At 40.1% G+C, this 24,136-nt stretch overlaps 1 protein-coding gene across 6 annotated transcripts in view; it reads right to left on the bottom strand.

Moving 5' to 3' along the window:
- Positions 1–24,136, bottom strand: part of daam2 (dishevelled associated activator of morphogenesis 2) — a 111,402-nt gene that overhangs the window by 51,017 nt on the left and 36,249 nt on the right. For all 6 annotated transcript variants that reach the window (XM_088002914.1, XM_088002912.1, XM_088002913.1 and 3 more), the window contains exons 2-3: positions 13,626–13,914; positions 3,036–3,125 (exon numbers count right to left, since the gene is read on the bottom strand). In XM_088002914.1, coding sequence (XP_087859040.1) covers positions 3,036–3,125; positions 13,626–13,914 — 379 coding nt within the window. The remainder of the gene's footprint in view (positions 1–3,035; positions 3,126–13,625; positions 13,915–24,136) is intronic.

The following is a 24,136-nucleotide window of genomic DNA, read 5'->3' on the forward strand; positions in this document are numbered from 1 at the left end:
AAGTGTGTGTTTGTGTGTCAGTGCAGCGCGACTAATGAAAATCAGGAGACCCTGTTTGGCTTCCAGCACTGGACCATTATAAAGAGCTATTAGATGTTACATCGTGTTCTCTACCTGCAGGCGACTCTTGATGCAAGTCATGCAAAAACAAGTACACACCCTCACTGGCACGAATGGGATACTCTCATATAAAAGCTAAACTGATGCCATTTCTGTATTAACATGAGAGAGGTGTGCAACCATTATTTACAGCCAAACCCTCTGGCTGTGGCAGAGGTGTGAGATGGTGTGTTGGCTTTGGCAAGACAAATGGTCAGTACAGCCATTTACTGTAAATCTTCATTATTTACATGTTTACATTTAATATTTGACGTTTTCCAGTCTCACAATTTGTCACTATTGCTCCAAGTGCTAAAAGATTTTTGTGGTTTAGCCGTACAGCAACTTGATTTAGATCAATTAAGCTTTCGAAACGCTAAAGCAAATGATTCATTCACTCAACAGGTTTATGGACCGAAATTAGGTTTGTGTGATTGTGCTCACAAATTAGAATTTTTGACTAATTTATGGTTTAGCCGTTTGCAACCATGTTACAAACTAAACAAACCTTCCCCGTCACAAGATGCTGGAGGGAGTCTGGTTTGGAAACAATTCCTGTGAATGGATATGTGCTCATAAAATCAGCATTGAATAGCTTGGACAAATTAACTGCCTGGTTTTTGAGATAAAGAAAGAATTAGCAATGTACTGAAAAATCTTCAGGTGATGAGAATCAGTCAATTTTTAGCTTGATCCGTTTTAATGGCACCAACAACAACAATAATCTGTCTGAAAGTTATTTAATGAGTAAATATGACTCACAGGTAGCCAATACAGAATGAATAAAATGGATAAATTTAGAGGAAGCACAGAGATGTAAGAAGCTATAATGTGTTGAGACATGTCTATTGTTCACTGACGCTGCAGGAGAGTGTAAAAGAACAAAAAAGCACAAAAAAAAACTAGACAAGATGACAGGAAGGCTGAATGAAGCGCAGCAAAGTCACCTTGTTCCTTCTGAGCTTTCAGACGCCTATTTTAATTCATCACTCTAATTTTGGACTAAAGTTGAACTGAAACGCTTGATTTGAATTAACAGAAGTTTAGAAAATTGCTGGCTACGTGGATAACTAACACAATAAGCAAGTGCACAAACATTTCTAATCAGGAGATCTGTTGGGATATCTTTGCAGCTCCACACATCAAAATGCATTTGGAAGGGTTTCTTAAGACATAAATATTTTGATGTTGCAAATTAAATTCCTATTTGTGGAGTTCACGAGAATATGCCGAAAGGAAACTGAAATGTGTTAATAGTTTTACAGTAAATGTGTTGTGCAGTTTGCTTGGCAGCGGGATAATGATAGATTTTCTTTGTTCCTACCTCAAAGAATAGTCTAACCGCAACAACTGGAGCCGTCGCTTCACTGAGCCAAACAAGACAACCAGTGTTCACTTTTAGCAGGACGGTTCGAGGGAAACGTTGGTCCCCATTCAAATTGCTGTCATGTGTTCACTCTGTGCAACATAAAGCTCTACTGTGTGGCGCCCTTATGTGTTGTTTCTGCACAACCTGCATCGCTTAATTTTCCTTTCTAGTGTATGTGCGTTTTTATTTTTCATGCCTGTCTGACGCTGCGCATGTGAGGGCAACGTTCATATCATCCTGGCTGCACAAACATACACAAAGCAAATTATTATCTGATATTGCACCCAGTTTTTTTTTTTTTTTCCTGTCTCTCCCTCTCATTCTTCAGTGCAACGGCTCTCTCCACAAATGAGGGTATTTGTTTGGATTTTCCTCCGGCTTTCCGCTGTTCACCGTTACCCTGGTTTAGCTCTTCGTTTTCTGGCCTGGACACAAAAGTTTGCAGAGGAAATGATTTCTGACTGGGAGAGATGAAGGTGGAATGACAAACTAATATATCCTAGCTATGAACCCGGCTTAGACTCACAGAGATCCAAAGTGCCCAGGCTGCTGCCAAAACTTTGTTTCCACTACCTTGTGCTACAGCCCAGACAGTCCTCATAAAAGTCTGTGGTTGCCTTAGTGAGTTACTCAATAACTGATACAGAAGTTTTATTGAACTGTACTGTGGGTTTGCAGCTGCGAATTTGGCCAAGAATCCAATCCTCTTTGATGAAGCACAGAGCATCCAAAGGCACAGCAGCTTATCATAATGCAATAAAAGTTAGACTGTATTTTTCTTGTGTATTTCTCCTGCTCACACTCCAGTTTCCATCTTCACCTTGACATCCCTCTAAACATCCCTCAACCCTGCTGCTCCCTTTTGTTTAATATACTGAAACCCAATCCAGGTCGGAACACATGCAGGTGCTCACAAACGTGTGCCAATGCAAAAAAACAAAAAAAAAACAATATATGGGTTTACTTATCATTACGAAAGGTTGTCAGAACATACCCCACCAATCCAAGCTAAGCCTTGGAAAGTAGAAACTTTCCAAGAGCAAATAAGCCGAGAGACACAATAGACATTTACGTATGAGCGAGAAGGCTGATAAAGAATTGTCATTGTACTTCAAACATAATGCTTTGGATGTTCAACCACAAACTCGGACCAGAGGTCTTGTGGGGAAACAGATCGAAGACAATTGAGATGTTTTCCTGCAAGGTTGAAGAGAGGGCGAAAGAAAACACTCTCCAGTTCTGATGGTGTCATCACAATTCTTTAGCAGTTTCAGTAAAATGCTCGCTCAACGACTGCACAAATGGACTTTTCGGTCCTGCCACAATCCCACCGCAGATTTCAAAAACAATCGCACCCTAAAACAATACTGCAATACGTGCACATGTTTACGTCAAAGAAGAAATTAGAAGCAGAAATGTGGGCCATGAGGGGATGCTTTCCCCCGCTCCCCTTCACTGAAGGTTGACGTTTGGTTCTAAACTGTGGCTTCAGGCAGCCAGTCAACAGAAGGCCAGCCAGAGGATCAGAGCTGATGTATGATAAAGTACAAAACACAGGCTAGCTCACCTTCTTCTTGCTGCAGTAGATCTGCCATTTCTTCTCATCAGGCAGCGCAAACATGGCCTCTCTATTCTTGTCGGTCAAGTCCAGTTCATCCTGCAAAAACAATGAGAAAAGTTTAACCTCAACAGCCTGCACAAAGAAACGTGCAGAAAACAATAACTGAGAAAGCTGTGACACAGAGAAAGGACACATTATAATGCATACATGGATTAGTCGGTTCTGGCTTGTAGTCGTTTTACTGCTTTGGCATTTTTGTTTTACTTTTACAGTTTTCATCGTTCCATACCTGACTTTTTATTAGGTATAAAAAGGGGTTTGGTCTAATCCTGGACATTTTGGATCACGATGCATCTGTTTGTGTCTGCCAGGAGAATGCTTTGTACCCGTTTTTACAGCTGACAATATAAAGTAATTTTCTGTTCTGTACCGTTAGTCTACTTTTAGGTAAAAACGGTTAAATGGCACCAGTAAAAATTGGCTACCAGCACAAGGTCAGTTGTACAGATCCATCCATGTGAATATCTGAGGCTATTGGCCCAAATGGATCACCAGCTATTTTATTAGGTTCAGTTCCTTGTTAATGCTAGCTGTCAATTAGCCAATCACACAGGTGCAACTCGACCAGCTTAGGCATATAGATGTGGTGAAGAGAACTTCCGAAAGTTAAAAGTGACCAGACTGGAAATGAATAACTTTGAACATGCCACGGTTTTGTTGATACGTTGGGATTCTTACATACACAATCTATTGAGCTTACAGAGAATGGCGAGAAAATTCCCTTCTTGTCTTGCCATGTTAATTAATGTTGGCGGATAATGAGCAGACTGGTTTGAGAAGATAGAAAGCCAACAGCAGCTCAAATAATCACTGATAAACTAAAGGATGCAGAATGCTATCATGCAAAAGATGTTGCTAGAGTAGATGGGCAACAGCAGCAGACTTCACCGGATGCCGCTCCTTTCATTTAAAAATAGGAAACTATAACTTCCATACCAACACCAGAAAAGGGCATCAATTCAGATGGTAAGGTTTACAGGCATGACATGAAAAAATGAAGCCCAGTATTGCCAGCATATATATATATGAAATGGGGACAGAAACCGGCAAGGGTGAAATGACCCAGAGTCATTTGGTTTACACTGTGAGCTTTAATGGTCCGGCTGAGAACTGGCTCCGCTCACTACAGAAGAGCGATTTAAAATTCATGCTGCCACTCGGCTCAATTCTTCGTGTTGGTACAAGGAGCCCCCTGCACCTTTTGAAATGCATATGAACCTTAGAAATGAGTCCCTGCATGCCAGAGAGGAAAAACAAAGTTTGGAAAACAAAGATGAACAAATCAGACAAGAGACGAGTCAAATAACAGGCAAACAGAGCGATGTATTAAAGAACAGTAACCTGTGGATGTGGAAACTGATGGGACAAGAAAAAAACAGCAAAAGAGGAGAAAAAGCTTTGCCAATGAGGATTTGCGCTCAACTCGAGCTAATCTCCTCATAATGGTTTTGCTACCATGACGTCAGGCACGGGCAGCAGGCCTCCAAGGAAGCCCAGGATGAAGATGGCCACTGGTGACAGAGGTGGGGGCCCCCTTAATTCCACCCGGAGTTTGTCTTCAACAACTCCGCTGGGCAGGGAAGGCTGAGGGTGCCCAGATTCCAAGAATTTGACACTATGAAGAATGACATCATCCCTGGCCCGTTTCTTTCAATGGGATAACCAGCAGAAGCATTGCTGTGGCTTTTGGTGGAGAGGGAAAATATCTGAGGGGTGTGAATTTAAAATGGGGTATAACACAGACAGAAACCACAAAGAAGCTGTAGAATCTTACAGTATTTTTCATTTTAACAGCAGGACTTCAGAGACTCCCACCAAGCTTAAAACAATGTAAGATCAAGGGCAAAACTTGCCATTATGTGGCAGCTGAATATTAAATCTCTGTCTCAGTGTCCTTTAGTGTCAACAGATTTCGTTGGTGAGCACAGGCCTCTCTCCCCATACTCGGCTCTTCTCTGGCCCGTTGCCTGGTCGCAGGGTCAAAGCCCCGCTGTCAGATCTGCTGCTCTTTGGAAGAGCTAAATTCTTTGAGCCGGTGAGAATCTGTGAGAATGAGACCCCTGGATGTGGACCAGATGGTGGTTAAGCCAGCATCTTATCCCCATGCAGCTTGTGTTCTCCTTCCTGCTACTACTAAGGCCTCTACTTTCTGAGGTTTTTACATGGTGGGACCAATGTGAGAGATGAATACCGAGAAACTTAAACAGCAAGAGCCTTGCAACCTTCTGTATCAAAGACATCCAGGAGAATATTAAATATTTCAATGGAATTTAAAACAAGGGATCATCTGCATATACAGTAATTTCCAAACTTTTAGATTAAAAGCTGTCAAGATATTGAAAACAACAGAGCTGCCACTTCTTCAAATCCATCAAACATCTGTCGTAATTATTCATTAAATGTTACCTATATTTTGAATGTAATTATAATTTTCTTGAATACTTTTAATACCCCATAAATACAAGCTTCTGATTTGTGTTTAAATCTTTAAAAAGAAGCTCAGACAGAAAAACTACACCCCAAAATTGGTTTTAATGTAGATTTAGATGGTAAAAAGCATCACATTTCATTCAAGGACGTTTTTTTTTTTTTTTTTCTGTTTTAAATACATTGGTGAATGCCTGCTTTTCAAATAATAGTAGGCCAGGTCAATTGCATTTCAAATCTCCCCTCTTCTTAGACAAAAACGTATCCAAGCTTCTTGAGTTTCTGTCTGTTTTAATGTTTCAACTCAACAAGGTACTACCTCTATAGAAAATACTAACTCCCACATAAAATGTTGTTTGCATAATATAAAACACATTGGCCACAATAAAATTCTGAATTTTTTCCACCTGTTGTGTTTTTTTTTCCATGCAACTTGACTTCAACAACGGATGAGGCAGAACACTCTTAAACTATTACTTTGTTGAAACACTTATTTTTAGCAATAGGCTTGTTTGACGGGAGTTGATCCAAATGACACATCTTGACTTGGCCTAACCTCTCAGAAGTTCTCCAAATCTGTCAAGATTATGAGGGAATCACTTTTCCACAGTCTCTCCAGGTACTTCACAGTGGGAAATGAGGCAAAGCCCTAATTTTTTCCACAACATTTATTTCAGAACTCTGGCTAGACACCAAGCTTCAATTTTATTCTGGTGATGCCATGATCTGTGAAAAAAATACCACTGTACAAAAAGAGCCCTCTGGTGCAAAGGAAAATCCAAGTAGGATAGCTGAACGTCACTATAACTAACGGTAGGTGGGGGGACTCCAGAAGGCTGAATGGTGAAACTAAAGCAAAAAGAGCTTCAAATAAGTATTATATTAAGTGTGTGCATAGTTCTGCAATCCACTACTTACCTCCACTAAATTTATTTATTTTTTCCACCCCATTAGTAATTTGCAGTGTACTGCATTAAATGTTTTAGACAAATTGCATACGACTAGGAAATCTAGAATTACTTCTATAGATATATATAGAAGGTATCAAGAAAAAAAAGATAGCAAGATAATGGAAAAGGTACTACTATAATGGCAAGGTACTATTCAGATACACAAAATTTGTAATTGACTTATTGTCAGATTGAAACATTTCAAGTCAGCATTCACAACAGAGAAATAAGAAAACACTAAGTTATGGATGAGGACTTGGCGATAATGTTCTCGTCATTGCAGCTGGAGTACTCCTCTTTTTCCAGTTATGTAACATTGCTCGGTTTTCCTCCACTTCCATCTTGCCTCCCACCTTTCAAACAGTTTCCAATATCACATCTACATCACGTGGAGCGCCTCATGACCCAAGCAGCACCCCAGAAAACAGGTAATTCCTTCACTCTTCCAAAACAAAACCCAAGACTTTTCTCTATGTAGCGGCATACCTCCCTCAACGTGCCTCCTTCCTACGCCAGCACGTTTCAGTTGGGAAATCATATAAAGCAAAGATAATATTGTTACACCTGCTGCTTGAGAAGGGGAAAAGTACATACCTCCAAATCCTTTCATATTTCATGCAGAGCTGCCAGCTGAATAATGTTACACTATTCTTAAAGGTTATCAAGGTGAGATCTGATCGTCATGTTCGCTGCAGATAAATCTCTTCTGTCACTTAATTTCCGGCTTCTAAATGCTTGTGGGCTTCTCGGTTTAGCCAATTTAATTCAAAAGATATGACAGAGTTGCAATGCAGCAAGTTTCAAAATCTAAACAGCATTAGTCACATTTAGTCTTTGGTACACTTACAAAGGCTAAAGAAAACTGTAGCATTGCTCCAAAATAGGAGAAAAGAGACCCAGTCTTTAACCAGTCTTAAATAGTGACTGGTGAGGCCAAAGAACCACGGTTAGGGACGTCTATATTAAAACTCCAGGAAGTTTTAGCTGAAAATATGGCTGATTTTATTACTAAATTTAAGTCCTTTCAGTAGGACAATAATAGACAATATATGGCCAAATCCATCACTTTTTTCATCACCATCTCAGTCCGCAGAGCTAAATCCTAAATTACACCTTTGGGGTGAGTTGAAGAACAGAAAGTATAGCAAATGAGCAGGGACTCTTGTCTCTCCATGACCTCATATTAGATCGTCCAACGATACAACACACTTGGATAGGATAGAAAGGTGATTAAAAATGTAAACAAATTTGATAAAAGAGAGGTTTGCATGTAAAACATTGGAAGTTGCATGTAGGCTTAAGATGGAAGCTGATATCTAGACACAAATCCTGAGGAATGAAGAATCAGAGCGAGAGTTGGTGTGAGGCTTTGCAGTGGGAGTGTCTTTGTGGACTGGAAATACTTGTGGCTTCGCATACATGGGAAATGTGACATCTTCTCTCATGCATTCATGTCTATGAAGTGGCATTTCCAGGGTGGACCCAAATGTCTTTACCTCCTGTTCGGTCCAGCAACATAAGCCAGGAGAACAGACTCATGAGCTGTACAGGTTATCCTGCATGAGCGAGGCAGGGAAAGCAGGCAGGAAGTCATATTAGACCTCCAGGGAGACTACAGGAAGTCGGAGTGATCATCATTGACCCAAACAAGATACAGTGAGTTTGCTCACATGTTTAATTTACTAGACCTTGTATAATATCACCTTGATTCTTTTTTTATTTTTTTAAGAGATCACAACGACAATCAAAAAAGCTCAAAGATCAACTTTAAGTGAATAGAGAAATTCAAACTCACCATACTACCACTAGTTTTTTGACTCTGTTAATAAAGGCTCAGTCACATTTTGTTCTGAAGCCTTTATACGAGTCACAGCCGCTCCGATGATTCAGACAGTAGCAACTTCTAGCAGACAGCTCTCGCGTAAACAAGCTTTGGCCACATTCATGACGGGGCTGACTCGGGACAGTGAGGGCTGGCTTTGCATCAGTTTAGGAAGAGAACGTTAAAAAAATTAGAATCGCAAGAGAAGGAAGGGAGGGAAACGGAAAGGAACGATGGGTGCATCCCTGGGTGTGTACGGGGAAGGAAACCCACTCCCATTGCCCAGAGGGAGGAGAACGTTTCCATTCCCTGCCGTTATGCAACGGATTTGATTTGCTTCCGGCTCAAAAGTCACACAGCATGGAACACTGGGAACAGATTTATGTTTCAAAACGTTTCAAAAACCTTCCTGGCATTTCAGATCAGAAATGGTAATTCTACCATCACCACCGTCAGGACTACATTTTCCATTTTTCTTATGAGAAAACACAGAAGAGTGGACACTGCCGAAGGTCACCGCTCAACGATACAGTAAATGGTTACGCATCTGGACCACAGCTGGACCGCTACAGAACAGTTGGATTAAAGTTGTCCTAAATTATGACAGAGAGCAAAGGGAAGACGAAAACAGACGGAGAGAAAAAGAGGGCAGAGAGCAAAGCAGAGTGAACATTAATCTCGTGTCTGTGAGTATTGTACAATCCAGATGTTGGCCTAGTAGAGCCGATTCAATTTGGCAGATACGCTGTGCGCTACATCCTCGCAACAAATCATCACAGGTGGACACAACGCATGTTTGTTCAATCCTATATTTTGAAAATGTGGGACATAATATATAAGCATTATATCATAAAAAAAAATCATAGAAATGGGAAATTTATCCTTTACATCTTTATAAACGTCTCAACAGATTGCTCCCATATGCCACTTTTCCCCACAGTAAACACTCATTGTTATCAGCTTCGACGCGTAAATGCCAGCGTGGTTGTCCCTGAACAACCTCACACTTGGCTTCTCTTTGTAGAAACAAAAGGTTCATTTTGGTTTACTGAGCTGCCACCGATGAGAAATGAACCAAAGGACGGGACCTATTCAGGAAAACCCACTTTAAATGATCAAACCACGAGAGCAATTGCTCATTTGATGATAAAAGGTATTAGGAGGGAATGGTCCTGACAAACAAAAATAAAGCTGTTGATGTTTTTTGGTGTGCCGCCAGACTTCACACATGGCCGATATATCAACTATGCATGCAAGCCTAGAAAGTTCTTGGGGTGGGGGAAAGCTTAAAAGTGCACTGTGATCCAAAGAGCAGACCTACAACACAGGCAGCTGCTGCCAGATGCAAAATGTATAGTTAAACTGAAGTGATGCTTACACTGTGACGATCAGCAGCGATTGTTTCCAGATTCGCACTGGGCTTTTATTTGGGTTTATGACAAACTCAGTGGCAGGTTTACTATTAACACTTTCTCCAGGCTGAGCTGTGCATCTGACAGAACAGACTTCAGTGTTTACACAGGAGAACCAAGAATGGATAACCACACATGCTTGTCTTGTTACAGTAGTTTCTTGATCTACAGGCCGAGGACTACATGTCATGTCAATTTTTCTTCACTGCCGGTCCCACAGGTCATACAGGTGCATTTTGCAAAACGCAAAAGAGACACGTTTGCTTAAAGCAGTGGTTTGAGATCTATGCAGGACAGTGAGGATCTTAGCACTGCGAGTCATCCCTCTGTAGATAACTTCACTTAAAAAAAAGCAATCAAAGGAAAAAAATAAAAAAGATGCTACTTGACAATACGATGAAATGCATTGCATCACAAAAAACATAGGTTTTGAGTCACTTCCCTCTACACACATGAACTTTAATTAAATTTAATAATCTGGTGCAACTCTTTGGAGCTATAATAGCTTCAACTCTCTTACTTTCACAAGTTTGTGAGAACAGCTATAAGGTGGGCTGGATCAGTCTCCCCTATAACTCATCCTAGCAGACAGATTTGTGTGGAGTTTTGTCATCTCTACACAAAACTCATTTATGCATGCCCTTATGGATTTTGCTTTATGGCTTGAATTTTTAGAACAAGCCATTTCTGGTGCAAATGTTTGCATAAGCAGCATGTATGCCAACGTGCTTGACTTTATTCCCCTGTGATGATGAAACTGACTGGACTCTACACTGGACAGAATAATGTAAATGTGGTGAACGCTACGTAGTTAAACAGTTTCTATTCCCCAATAAGTAAAAGGCATTTAACTTTGGTTTAAGGTTAAATAAAAAAGGGATAAAAAGTTGCAGATTTAAATTTTCTTTCATAACCCCCCTCCCCCTTATCACCCTCCCGTCCCCACTCCACAAATAAAGTGGTTGCTGACTGTGCAGCGTTTCACCTTCTGACACAGTAAAAAGAGACCCCATTATGCATATGAGACGTGTAGGTGGTTTACTTTTTTCACTTGGCCCAGATCTGTCAATCCCATTTCAAAAAGTCCACAGAGTCTTGTTCCCCTAGACAGGAAACGCTTTCAAAACAATAATCCCCCCCATCTCCCGTTTCCATGGAAACTCACTATGTTATGTATTATTTCTCTGTCCTTCCTGCCCTTCTCTTCCCGACATCCGCTCGAGCTCTCTGCTTAAGTTACAAACAGGGAATCCAGGATGGCTGTCTCCAAGAGGTCTGGTTGAACCAGTGTTTGGATGACTTGTGAAAACTGCGTCACGTTGTCTGCTGCCTCATCGGTGAAACAGACATCGAGAAGCCAGGTGCCCTTGGTTTCAGAAAATAAGTCCATGCATAGGTCATGGAAAAAGAAGACATGAATTAAGTTGACAGGCACTGGGCAATCGACCTACAGGAAATTCCTTTTATCTTTTCAAACTTTATAGCAAGAGGGGATCGTAACCTGCTTGTATGGAAAGCTGTTTCTTTTTTTTTATTTTTTTCCTCCAATAAAAGCAGATGTTTTCAGTGTTTTCTTGGTTGGGAAAGAAAAATCCAGGAGTTTTATAAATCGGTGGCAAATAATTTTGGCTTTCTTCCGCCTCACTTAGGCATCCGTTTTGCTTTCATCTTAATTTTACCCCAGAAGAAGCCGCGGATCGTTCAGTCCTCTTAACCACGAGGATTGCTGCTGTGATTTGGCTAAATGCTCCCATATGACGAGGAGGCAGGAAAAACTCAAAACAGTCTCTGATTGTTTTATTATATTCTTTTTATTAAAGTCAAAGCAGAATCGATGCAAAAGTATCTCTGCAAAGCCTTGACTTGTATCACACGTGAACTGTTGTTTTACATGTTCAGCGAGGCCAGACGGTCTTCCACTTTACGTAAAAGAAGAAAAAATCAACCGAGGCAAATGATGGTATAATTGTTGCAGCCTCATTACTACATTTTCTTCAATCTTGACAATAAATATCTTCAGCTACTGTTGTTTAATGGTTTACACGTTCCAAGTGAGTACCAGAAGGTATACAATGCAAACCTGTTGTCTGTCTTGTCAGTTAGCTAAAAAGAAAAAATCCACTCTTTTTTAATATTTCCTGAATTTAAATCCACAGTGAAGGGACACATCCTGCAGACAGACTTTTAGTTTTCTCTGAGAAGTTAGACATGCCACAGGCTGCCCTGCAGGCACACCATTAGACATAATGTTGGGAGGGACAGCATAAAGCAGGAAATCCGAGGCCAAAGGGAAGCGAGAAGGGTGCTACGATGAAATCAGACAAGACTGACAGTGAGAGCATGAGACAGGAAGTGAGCAAACGGACAAACACAGCACGGCCCTGTTCTTGCATGGCAGCTGAAACTCACTTCAGAGCTCTCCATTCTGACAGCTGTGCCCTGATCTCTCTCCACTGCCTGGGCACATGTCGGCACAACGATCCCCATCTGGCACTGGTGCAATTGCTAAGCTTCTGCCAGTAAGTGTGATCTGTGCACGAGACGTGCACTGTGTTCGTCTGAGTTTGATGATGGGGGTTGGGGCATGGCCTCAGCCAACCATCAAGACAACTTCCGCAAGACTCAAGCATTTTAATTCTTGCCTCTAATCCTATTTGTTCAGGATAATGAGCAACACGCAAACTATCGGGCTGCAAGCCAAGAAAGAAAACACTAAGAAGAGTCTTGTTCTGCTTTTAGTGAAAGGCATGTCGTGCATTATGCTTCTACGCAGGTTAATTTGTTTCGATGATTCAATTCAAAACGTTAAATTCATAATGACATGAAGTCATAACACACAGTTATGTATTTCGGGTGTTTGTTTCTGTTAATTATGATGATTGGGTTGTCTGAATGCTGAGAGATTACACACGGCCGCTACAAGTGTGCTGTAGTATGTAACAGTTATGTAATTTCAATATTATGTACAACAACATTATGGGTAAAGCTGCAGACTTAACAGTTGCCCAGCAAAACATCACTGAAAATGTAGAGCGAAAGAAAAGATTAAAGCTAAGGAAGGTGGCTGTTCATCATAGTACTATATTTAGGTATATTAATGGAAAGTTGAGTGGAAGAAAAAAGTTGCACACGCAGCCAGATTAACTCCTTAACTTATTTTTTATTAAACTTTTGTTTTACCAGGATAATAAAAAAAAAAAACATAAAAAAATAAAAACTTGAGACTAAATGTCTGACCTTTAAGACCCAAGCTCAGAGGATGAAAGAGAGAAACCACCCGCGGAGGGTGAGAAGGGAATTTTTAAAATTATTTTATAAAATCAAAGTGTTTTCAGATGAAAATTAATTTTGCATTTCATTTAGAAAATAAGGTCACAGAATCTGAAGGAGCACCGTTTCCAAGTTGCTTCACAAGCAGAGAGACATTTCTACAGTCAGTGGTGATTTGGGGAGCATGTTCATCTGGGGCAGAAGGAGGCTATTAAAGAAACTTGGTCCACAGCGTTTCATCAAGTCCAAAGTCAACACAGCCATCCTCAAACAGGAATTTTTAGAGCAGTTCATGCTTCCTTCTGCTAAAAAGTCTCGTGGAGATTCTCCTTTCATTTTCTCCTTTCAACTAAGATACTTGAATACAATACTCAACCAACAAATATAGTCTTGTTCCTTGTCAGTGACTATGTTAAATAGTCTTAATGTGTTAAAAAAATCATTTTATTGGTCCTGTGTGATCTAATTTCATGAGAAATTGATGTTTGAGTTTTCATAATCCTTCAATTTAACTCAAATAAACACTTAAACCACAAAGTTCTGTGTGCAATGAATGTATATTTAGTCGCTGTTATATTCATGTGATGCAAATGAATATTCAACCTACATCAGAACTCTTTTTCCATCAGAGACAAGCGTTTTCATTTTTACTCACCACCAGTTCAGAAAAGCGTGCATGCAGCTCCTCTGCAGGTGGCATGGGGGAGCTGAACTCCAGCAGCTGCAGCGGCACGGTGTCCTTAAGGTTGATCTCCGGTGGCTCGCTGCTTCCAAAGCAGCACAGGAAGCCCAGACCCGCCCGTGTCCTCTTCCTGGGAGGCATAGCGGCTACGGTGGCGAAGCTGGCAGTGGTGGTGCTGAACCAGGAAGGTAAAGGACGGGGCCAAGGGACAAGGGAGGGGGGAGTGGAAAGGATGACGAGACTGCTATCTGGGGGGCATGATCTGGAAAAGAACGAAGAAAAATGGAGAGGATTAGAGTTGCTGACAATCCCAGATGGCCAATGTCATCTGTATTTACTGAATACATTCTTGGTTAATGAAGATTTAAGCTGTTTGGTCTGTGTTTTTTTCTCTGGGGAATCTTTATTTATTTATTTATTTTGTATTCCAGAGACTGAGAGGCGATCCCCATTTCCAGCAGCCTGATATTGTTTGGAAAAAAGCACGTGAGCAACCTACACCACATCCAAACAAACATCACTAAGCCACCTGCAGAAACTGCGTCAAGGGAAAAAAAAAAGAAAAAAAAGCAAGAAGTGGCTTTTACAAGCCAGGGTGGGGATTTTGTTGTTGGCTAACCAAAAAGAGGCACTTTGAAATGCAGGAATCGGCACAACATCATCATTTTGACAGTGGTTGCAACTTTACCACAGCAAATGTTTAAGAGGTACAATGTTGGATCTGCAGCGGAGTCATGACTCTACTGCATGAGCAAAAATGTGCCACAGTGCTTTGAAAAGAACATTGGTGGTTCCTGCTTAATAAATTCTAGTCTTTTCAGTATAGAAAAGCTAAAATATTGTGACCAATCTCAGCTGAGGAGTTGCCTCGGCTCTTCTTTATGCATCAGTTTACCACATTTGTGAATGAATGGACCACACTTATGTTATGCAAATACATCAAGCGTGCAAATCCAGTACGAGTACTTGACTGAGAAATCAATTTCGAAGCAGCAGAATGTTAATGGAATCTCAAAGCTTGCACCACATTTAAAATATAAAATGTCTATAAATGTTACACGCTCTCTCTTAATATTTTTACGTAACCTTTAAGGGACCAAGTACGTCCTGAAACCATGCACCCATGTTTAATGAGGCAATCAAATTTTATAACTTCAGAATCCACAAAAAGCTAACCCAAAATACTGTATCCTGACTGAGCATTTCCACCACCATCTCTTGTTCAGTGTAGGGCTTTTTACTGAGCTGTCTAAAATTAGCAGCATGGTAAATTCTTTATGAACATTCTAGGCCCTCAACAGGGACATGAGAAGAAAGAGAAACAGGAAGATAAAACCCCACCACATTTCCATTTTGCCTTTTTACTGCTTGTTTTGACCAACTCTTTCAGTCTCCAATCTGGAGCTGTGAACCCACATTCAGCTTTCATCTTGTTGCCGTTTCTGTGACATGCTTATCATTGTTATGAACCCACTCAAAGACCGAGCTGACAGTAAAAATGCTTGTACCATAAATAAAATGTTTAATTCACTTATAAACATATGCAGTCTATAGAAAACATGGAAGCAACCATGGCAACTTTATTCTTTAGCTCATAAAAGTGACCAGTTTTAATTATTGAAAATTACACATAAAATACATACACTTCTGATATAACATATACTATCATATTTTGAACAGTTATAAAAGCAAGAATAATAAAAATCAGATGATAGTTTAAGAGAGAAAAAAAACACCTTTTGTAGAACTAGTGGCCTTTATTGACAGACACTAAACAGGAAATTGTCAGAGTGAGATGTGTGGAAGATGTTCACCAAATTCCCAAACTCAGGAATGAAACCATGGGCTGGTATATTTAGGAACAAAAGCTTCTGTGAATGTGATGCCAGTCTTACATTTACACCACAAGACAAAAGTTTTAGGATATCAGTAGTTATCAGAGACTCCAGTGTCTTCATAGTTTTTTTTTTTTTTTACAATTTTCCTAAGCAGCACCACAGGGAACATGTAATTGATTTAATTAGGAAAATGAATGCAGTTTGGGAAGAGGTGTAAAAGCATCAAAATAATAATTATGTCACTCCTAAATAGATTGTTAAAGCAAAGCAGTCTTAATTATGTTAATTAACTAAATAATGTCAGAAAGGCAAGGTGTGTACCCCAACAGGAATAGCAGTTAAATTATGCATTACATAATACGCACAGAGATGCACATTTTGGTCAAAAAAAAACAAAAAAAAAACCGTTAAGTTCAATAACTTTGACTTAACAGCAATGAGCTTTTACAGTGGCAAACAGTTGCTGTAAACAGTCAGTGGAGATTATTAAATCCCTTTAGCATAACACACAGCCTAACCCTCCTCTGGTCTCTCAGTGTCCGTTCTTATCCTCTCCCTCTCTCCCACCAGAATCCACGTGCAGGCAGTCCTCACTCAGCACCAGTCCAATTGGCCTGACTCCAGCTCAGAGGAAGCAGGCCCGGGACTCCAAACACACACACAGCATACATTATATAGAGTCAGAATTATATACAGTTAGGAATTTAAGAACCGGCTGTTTATGTAACCTTCCTCTGCATGCAATGTCACTCCAGATTGATCGTGTCCACTGCCATCTGACCATCTCTGGGCTTCTCATTTCCCCCCCTCTCTGTCGTCTTCCATTATTCCTCCGTTTCAGGCTAAATCAGAGTGACAGTTCCCTGCAACAACCCTCCCACTGATGGTAACATCTGTCATTTTTCCTTGCCACTGCTTGCCATCCACTTATTCCATCTTTAATCCTCCTCCTTCTGTTTCCTGTCTGTTACTGAATCCTCAGCTCTGGGCTACTGTGTTTTATTCTGGAAGTGGTTTTGTGCACTTACTGTTATTTTGTGGGACTGATATGCTGATATGTCCTATTTATGGTCATAGTTTGCTGACTTTCATTAAACATATCCACTCTAAAGAGGGAAAAATAATTTGCACACTTTTGCTTTTAAGGACACCAAGTCCATCAATTTGAGGTTTTTATAAGGTACAGACAAAACCAAATGTTAAATGAATCACACAACCAAGAGTTTTCACAAAGTGATCGATTCAGACATCACCTGATTTTAGTTGTTCCACTGTTTCTATTAACTTCCAGCTTCCCTACAGCTACTATTAAAAAAGGAGTGCCTCAAGGTTGTGCTATGGGATCCATCCTTTACCATTGACATGCAACTCTCTTGTTAACTAACCTCCAATAACGTAAATGGTTGTCCATTTTTGTCCATCCTATAAATAGACATGTCAAATGTTGGTCCTGCAGAGACCTATCATTGAAGTGCTAAGTAGATTGAGTCATCATCATTTATTACTACAAATAACACAAAACAAATAACACAAAACAAATAAATGCAAAACACCGGCAGCACTTGAGAACTGCTACAGGGCAACCAAAAATTTGAGGTTTGACACTACAATATTGGCTCATACTGGACTCCATACTCTTGTTTGAGTTTTCCATAAACCTTTAACAAATTCCTAAAATCATATCAAAAACGTACGACATTTATATACGGGGAAAACTTTCCTAACTTCAACTACACCAACTTTCAGCTAGGTTTTGCATTAATTAAATATTAATCTTAATTTGACACACATTTGTTTTTCCTATTTCCCTTCAGTACCTGTCTGAGATCCTATGCATTTAACCTGACTTTACACCAACACACACACTGATGAGAACACAGCAGTCAAGTGGGAGAATTTTATCTCCATGCAATTTTTAACGTAAAAAAATCAATTCCACATATACTGACTGCAAGCACAATGCAAACACAGTATACTATATCAAAACATCTTAATATAAAGCATGTCAACTTAGAACCCAAATATATGCATGTACACACACGTTAGATGTTTTAGTAAAAAATTGCGGAAAAGCCCTGAAGCAAAGCCAGTGTTGTCGCACCTGTTTTGATTCAAGAGAGCTTGAGGAACAGCTAAGCAAGAAGACTGACAAATGATGGCCGTAAAGGGAGATGCTGCTGCCACTTTGTATTCAGATCTCTACTTCATCTTCTCCTTCCAGTCGTCGGGAAGTAGGTCAGTGGAAGAGAAGGATGAAGGTGCGGCAAAGAATGGGCTGCAGCTCCTGCTTCAACGTTCATTGTATAAAGGAAAACGTGTTCGAAAAGCATTTGTGCCAACTTTAATTCTCTCATTGTCATCTTACACAGACACAGGTACAATGTTTGCAGGAGAAAAAAAACACACTAACCAAAATCAAGCCACCTTTTCAATCTAAACAAATTAGCTCAGAGCAAGTAAACAACAATTTGAGCATACATTTGGATTTCATTTAAAAAAAGCACATAATTCAGTTAGAATAATTTAACAGAAACTTTGAAACTTTCATTCTCATCTGTCCACACCCTTCTTGAAACAATCTCAAACCAATAGCCATGGAGTTTAAGAGGTTTTTCGACCATATTCTAAGTCGGAGGAAAGTAGAAAGAATGGGAGGAAGAACAAGCAGCAACAATAAAACTGGTAACACAGAGAAATATCAAAACCAACAAGACAGAATGACTGCATTTTTAAGGAGCACTGAATAAAAGATCACAGTTGAGGTTGTGGTTCACATTTATTTATTTTTTTATTTGCACACAATTGTTTTCTGGGTTCGGTTCGACAAATGAGAATCATTCCTGCATGGTGCTAGGCCATGGAAGGAGGAAGAGGAGGAGGAGGAGGAGGAGGAGGAAGAGCAGTCCGGTTTACGTAAGCAGCTGATACCGGGGATGGGGGAACAGTGCCACGCTGGCACAAACATTCAAAATGTAAAGCAGATTAACAGATTTCATGCGTTATCTGGCAACATGGGGATAGAGATTTTAATACATACAAATATGTGACAACATGGCAGTTTCAGCCATTTTCTTTATAAATTAAATAGGAGTGCTAGAACAGGAAAGTTTAACTGTACGAAAATGGATCATGGTTGATGTTAAAATTTGACGAGATAAAAATCAAAAGTGAAACCTGACTTTATTAAACTTGAATTCCAGTCTAGGCCACCTAGAGTAAAAAGAGACCTTAGATTTGAACCATACATGGGAGGAAAATTAGCTGAAAACTGACCTTTAATGTTGAAGTTGAAATTAGGTCTGGTCTTTAACTGGGCCAATATAACACACGGATATGCTTTGATCCAAGCAGGTGTTCTTTCAACAACTCCTTTGTTCTTGACATTTTTCCATACAGGCCAAATTAGTGGAATACAGACCCAACAGCTTGTACCGTCTCTGTCACTTTTTTAGAAGTTTAATTAATTTAATTTCATCCACTTCTAATATACTGAAGACACTACTTCTTCACATAAAAGTTTGCGGTGGTATCACAACAAAATACGAAAAGGTTTAAAGGGATATGAAGGGGTTAGGAATTATCTGTGTGCTGTCATAATGTGACACTGCTGTGTGAAAGCTGCATGTGTCCTTTGACATGAAAGTGAGCCAGTGACTCGTTAATTGAACATAAAGCAGCTATTCAGCCATGCCTTTGAGCTCAGTGGAGCCATGCCACTTTCTGACCGTCGCTGCCCCAGACTTGCCCCCTCCAAAAAAAAGCCCTCCTGCTCTCCCATCCGACTGTCTGTCTGTTCAAAGAATGATGGAACAATAACTCAATTAGCCCCCGAAAAAAGAAACGCTGCAAGACAAACCAGCTTGTACACTGGAAGCACAATCCCTCAAAATCTGTGGCCCACCCACAGGCCAACTTCTGAATTGTGTAGTTCATGCACACAACACGCGTCTTAGCCTGTTATAGCCCAGCGTTAATCAGTTACATTAGAGCAACATATGTGTAAGCACTAAATCACTCCACCACCACACAATGCACACATGGAAACATACAAATATGCTGTCTGTTCTTTCTCACAACAAAAGCTAAAAGTCATCTAGTTCATGTGTAACTTCCTCAATTACTTCAGCAGCGTGGGTGGGCAGATTAATCGAGAGAAACTACAACATGCGATTGATCTGAAGCAACTGGCATTACTAATGACAAGATACACCGACCGTCTAAACAATTTAAACGCTAGAGACAAGCAGCACTAAATCCTCAAAATCTAAAGTGCATTCCTGGGTTATGAGTTCAACCACCGCTTCTAGTGAAGAGTCTCAATAGTTAGCATTGAGCTTCAGCCTACACTAACGAATGACCCGAGCTGACAGAAGTGGAAGAAGTGCCATTATTTCACGGTGCATTTGCAAGCGCTGCATTCCTGCGCTCACTTTGAAAGCATGCATTCTGCCTGGGGTTTTCATGTTTTACAGCCAGCACTTTCATGAATCTCTACACAGTTTTCTCATGTGGACTTAGACAATAGGCCAGATGATTGGGTCTTAGTCGTTCTGCAGAGACCCAGCACGGTAGGCAATGGCACTGCAGTTTATTTGCATCTAATCTGTAAGAAAGCCATTCCTTTATCATTTCATTGGCACCATTGTCATCATTGTCATTGTTTTTAATTGAATTTCTGCTTCCTACAAAGCAAACATGCGTATACCAGCATTACACTACTGAAATTCTGCTTTCCAAACCAAATATAAAAATGGTCTCGCATGATTTATTACACGTTTGAAGAAGTAGCATACAAAAATTTATCACAGACTAGCAAAGGCTGTCAGAGCAAAATCAAAGCAACTGCAAATTAAATATCACCCAAAAATGACATCACATGTCACACTGAGCTATGCTGTCTGCATTGACAAGGACTCACTCCCCTCAGCATGCTAGATGCTTTAAACTGAATGCAAACCAGAACTTTTGATTCCTTCAGCAAACCTGATCTTGGACTTATCTGGAGCACTCAGTATTGATATTTTAGTCTTAGGTGGCCAGTTGATTCTTAATTATCAAAAAAGTAATTAATTGATATCAACAGTTGCACACTCCATCTTTTACAAAACGACTGTTTATCTCACACCCTTTATCTCAATACATATGTGTTCTTTAGAAGACCACATCCATAGCAATATGCATGGACAAAAGACATGATTAGACTTAATATTCTACATAACCACCTTCTTTTCCTCTGGTTTAGAGCCACGTGGTCCATACACCGGCATAAATGTTAAGATAAGAAACAGCCTGACAGCATATTTAGTCTAACACACAGGTGCTCTCCAAGGATTCTGGAGGTAGTTGATGTGCATGCTCTCTGCTCTTATGCCTATGCATCTTCCAAGAATTAGAAAAAGGTCAGACCCTTCTATTCTTTTCACTCTCCCCTTTAATTATGCCTGAAAACTTGGTTTCATTCACTGCTTGCATTTTCATTCCATCATTTCTTTTCTGAACTTCAGTCAGTCAGAGAATTTTGCAAGGCAAAGAAAGCTGAGAATCTGTCCAACTTTTGAACTGGGAAAGACACCTATAGACGGTGCCACCAGTGCATAGTCTGTGGCAAGGCTGTCTGGGTTGGAGGCAAAACATGCAGGAAATCTCCTGGTGGAATGCTCCTTCTGAAACAACATGACCCTGAGGGAAAGAGTTTCACATGCTCCAGCCTTTCTTCATCTACCGAGTCGTCTACCAAGGCTAAACAATAGCTGGAGAACAATGTGAAGGGGGATTAGAGCTAAGTCAAAGTCTTAAGACTAGAATGTAAAGCAGGCAGCTTAAGTATGAAAACACATTTAAAGTACTCTCATTTGTATCAGATGACATTATAATTAATTATTTAATAGCTTCAATTGTTAGCATAACCTAACCATTCCCATAATTACTCGAAGGCAAATGTGGTTTTACTAGATTTTTGATGCATGTTGTTCCATTAACAAACAGCCAATGAAAGGGTAATTTCATTTGAGAATTGTCACACATTTGCACAGTTCTCATTTAAAAAGAGCAATGGAAGAATCTGACAAATGAGAATCCAGACAGATAATGTGTCAATCCTTTCTTTTCTGTAGTGCACAATTTTAAAACTGTAAACTATGTAACCAAAGAAGTTGCAATTAATGTGTGTGGTAGTCCACAGCAACCCAGAAAGGGAGTCCAGGAAAGAAAAAGATCCAGTTCCAGTGTGTTGCTTCAACAGAGCCTTTATGTGAGCTGGATGAATCAGCACAAGCATTCAACCTTCATAAGTGTCTTGCAGAGTCAGTCGGATTAAACAAAGCTCCGATACTGCCGAAAAGTAAAAGTGCAACTGCAGACATTACAAAACGCCATTTCTATATAGAATTTTAAAAGCAGCTCCAAACTACAGCAATATCATTGCACTCCTTTACAACAGCAAAATCTGTTTTTTGATACCGACACCAAATGTACCACAGATCAGATCAGGAAATTCCTACTGATACAAGTTTTAGATAAACAGAAAAAGAATGGGATTCAGAAAAGAGAGAGAGAGTGGCTCAAGTTTTATACACCTGTATGTAGCTTTGAGTACTGCAAAACGCTTCTTGCCCCCACTTCTGGCTGAGCTGTGGTGGTTTACTTTCTAAAAGAAGGCTACAAGCAATTTTCACTCACAACTAAAATACATTCAGCTGTTAGGAAATATTTTTGGGCAGTCAGACATTAAAAGTATCACTGGAAATCAATGGGCAACATATCACCAGTGCAATCCAAGCACATAACTGGAGTATGTAAATAGCTTGTTATTTTTGCGTAACTCAATAAAAAGTGGAAGAACAAAATATATTTATTTCAAGAATTTGAACACTAATAATGGGTGTGTGTTTCATTTTTGTTTTGTATAGAGCTATATGATAAAGGCAGTATATTACACAGTTTTATCAGCAGGGGGAATAATTTAATAACTTCTATGTTATGAATAAAAGCAGCAACATTACTGGGGGGAAAATCTCACACAGCTTCATGTTTAGTTGCTGAAAGCTACAGACAGATGACACTACCATATGTATGCATGGACGTGCAACCTTTCTTCTTCATCGATCTAACAACATGCAAATGTAGATGACCCCAACTTCTACATGGATGTATTTTAAAATTATGTAATGCGTTCTTAAATTATAAAGTCTTCTGCAACTGTCACTTGAGTATCCTCAGAGGTCTTATCGGCTGCAACGTCAGCAAAAACACAAGCCGGCGAGGCACGGTAAACCCACTTCACCCGTTAAACGGGAATGCTTCAACTAAAACCTCTGGAAAAAGAGTGGAGGAGATTTTCTTCAATCCTCCAGGGGTGTCATTAAAAGCTATTTCATTTAGTTTGATTCATCAAAAAAAAAAAAAAAAGTCATTTCCTGCTGGAGGGAACATTCATTACTGGGACAGACCACTTGAAACGGCAACCAGGGAAGTTGATACAGTGCTTCTGCTGATTTTGATGCTTTAACCAAAACAAAATCTTGAAGTTTGAAACAACAGCTGCCCTGCCACTCTCAGGCGAATATTGTAAACATACCGGATGCCTGGATTCAAGCCAAGAGCCAGACGAGATCTTTGAAGGAAGCAAAGTCAAGCAAGGAAATTGGTAGTGGTTTTCTGAAAAGGTAGTTTTTGATTTTCTTTAAGAAACATCTTTAAAGACCTGTAGTAGCTGCTGCTTCTTAAACGTGACCTACAAAAGAAGGATTATGTCATCCAAATAGAGAATGTGACTCTGGCAACAACAATGTTAAACTTGGTCCTGGGTGAAGGCTGAACACTGCTGACCCAGTTCTCCACAGGCCATCGGGTGGATCTCTGCCCATCAAACGGACTGGAGCACTTGCTATTAATATTGGGGCTGAGAGGAAAGTGGACCACAACACATTCCAAAGGCTCCCCAACATTCCCACATATTAACAGGGGTCGGAATGAAATCCAATACTTGGCATCAGTATCCCTCAAACCCCAAAGCACAATCCTGCCGTGTTAAATTGCCGTCTTATTTCATCTTGGAGGAACGCGCCACAGTCACGAGGCCCGACTAAAGATATGTTATTATTTGCGGGGGAAAAAACCTGGCAGGGATACAGCCTCGAAGCCGGTTACCATGACTCTCAGGAGAGAAAGGATGCCGAACTTCCCAGAGACTCAATGTCCTTCCAGCACCCAAGGGTCCTTTCATTTTGAAAGAATTGCATTCGAACTCATTCAAATTACATAGATGCTTCTAACTTATGAAAAAATACTTTTAAACTAGAAAATAATATTCAAAAAATCTATGTGCAAGTTTGTTTTTGTACATGCTTTTTCCTATGTTCTCACATCAGTTCCCTGTGGCTTCACTACCTTGCCTTTGTTTGACTTTGAATTCTTTGCACCACGGTCCAAATAGCAACCAATATTCCCTGGGTAAGAGGTTAACAGCTGCAGCATTGAGGACTGGAGGCTTCTGGTTAATGTCTGGAATGCTCCTCTGGGATACATATAGCCAGGCAAAAAGGGACTTATCCCTGAAGTGAGCAGAACGTGCTTTTTCCTAAATAGCCTGCAGTAATGCCGTGCTGAATTGAGGCACTGTACGGAGGAGATATGCTTACACATCAC

This window comes from Poecilia mexicana, unplaced genomic scaffold, assembly GCF_051168715.1.
Source record: "Poecilia mexicana isolate PSO_F unplaced genomic scaffold, ASM5116871v1 scaffold_22, whole genome shotgun sequence".
Taxonomy (NCBI): Eukaryota; Metazoa; Chordata; class Actinopteri; order Cyprinodontiformes; family Poeciliidae; genus Poecilia; species Poecilia mexicana.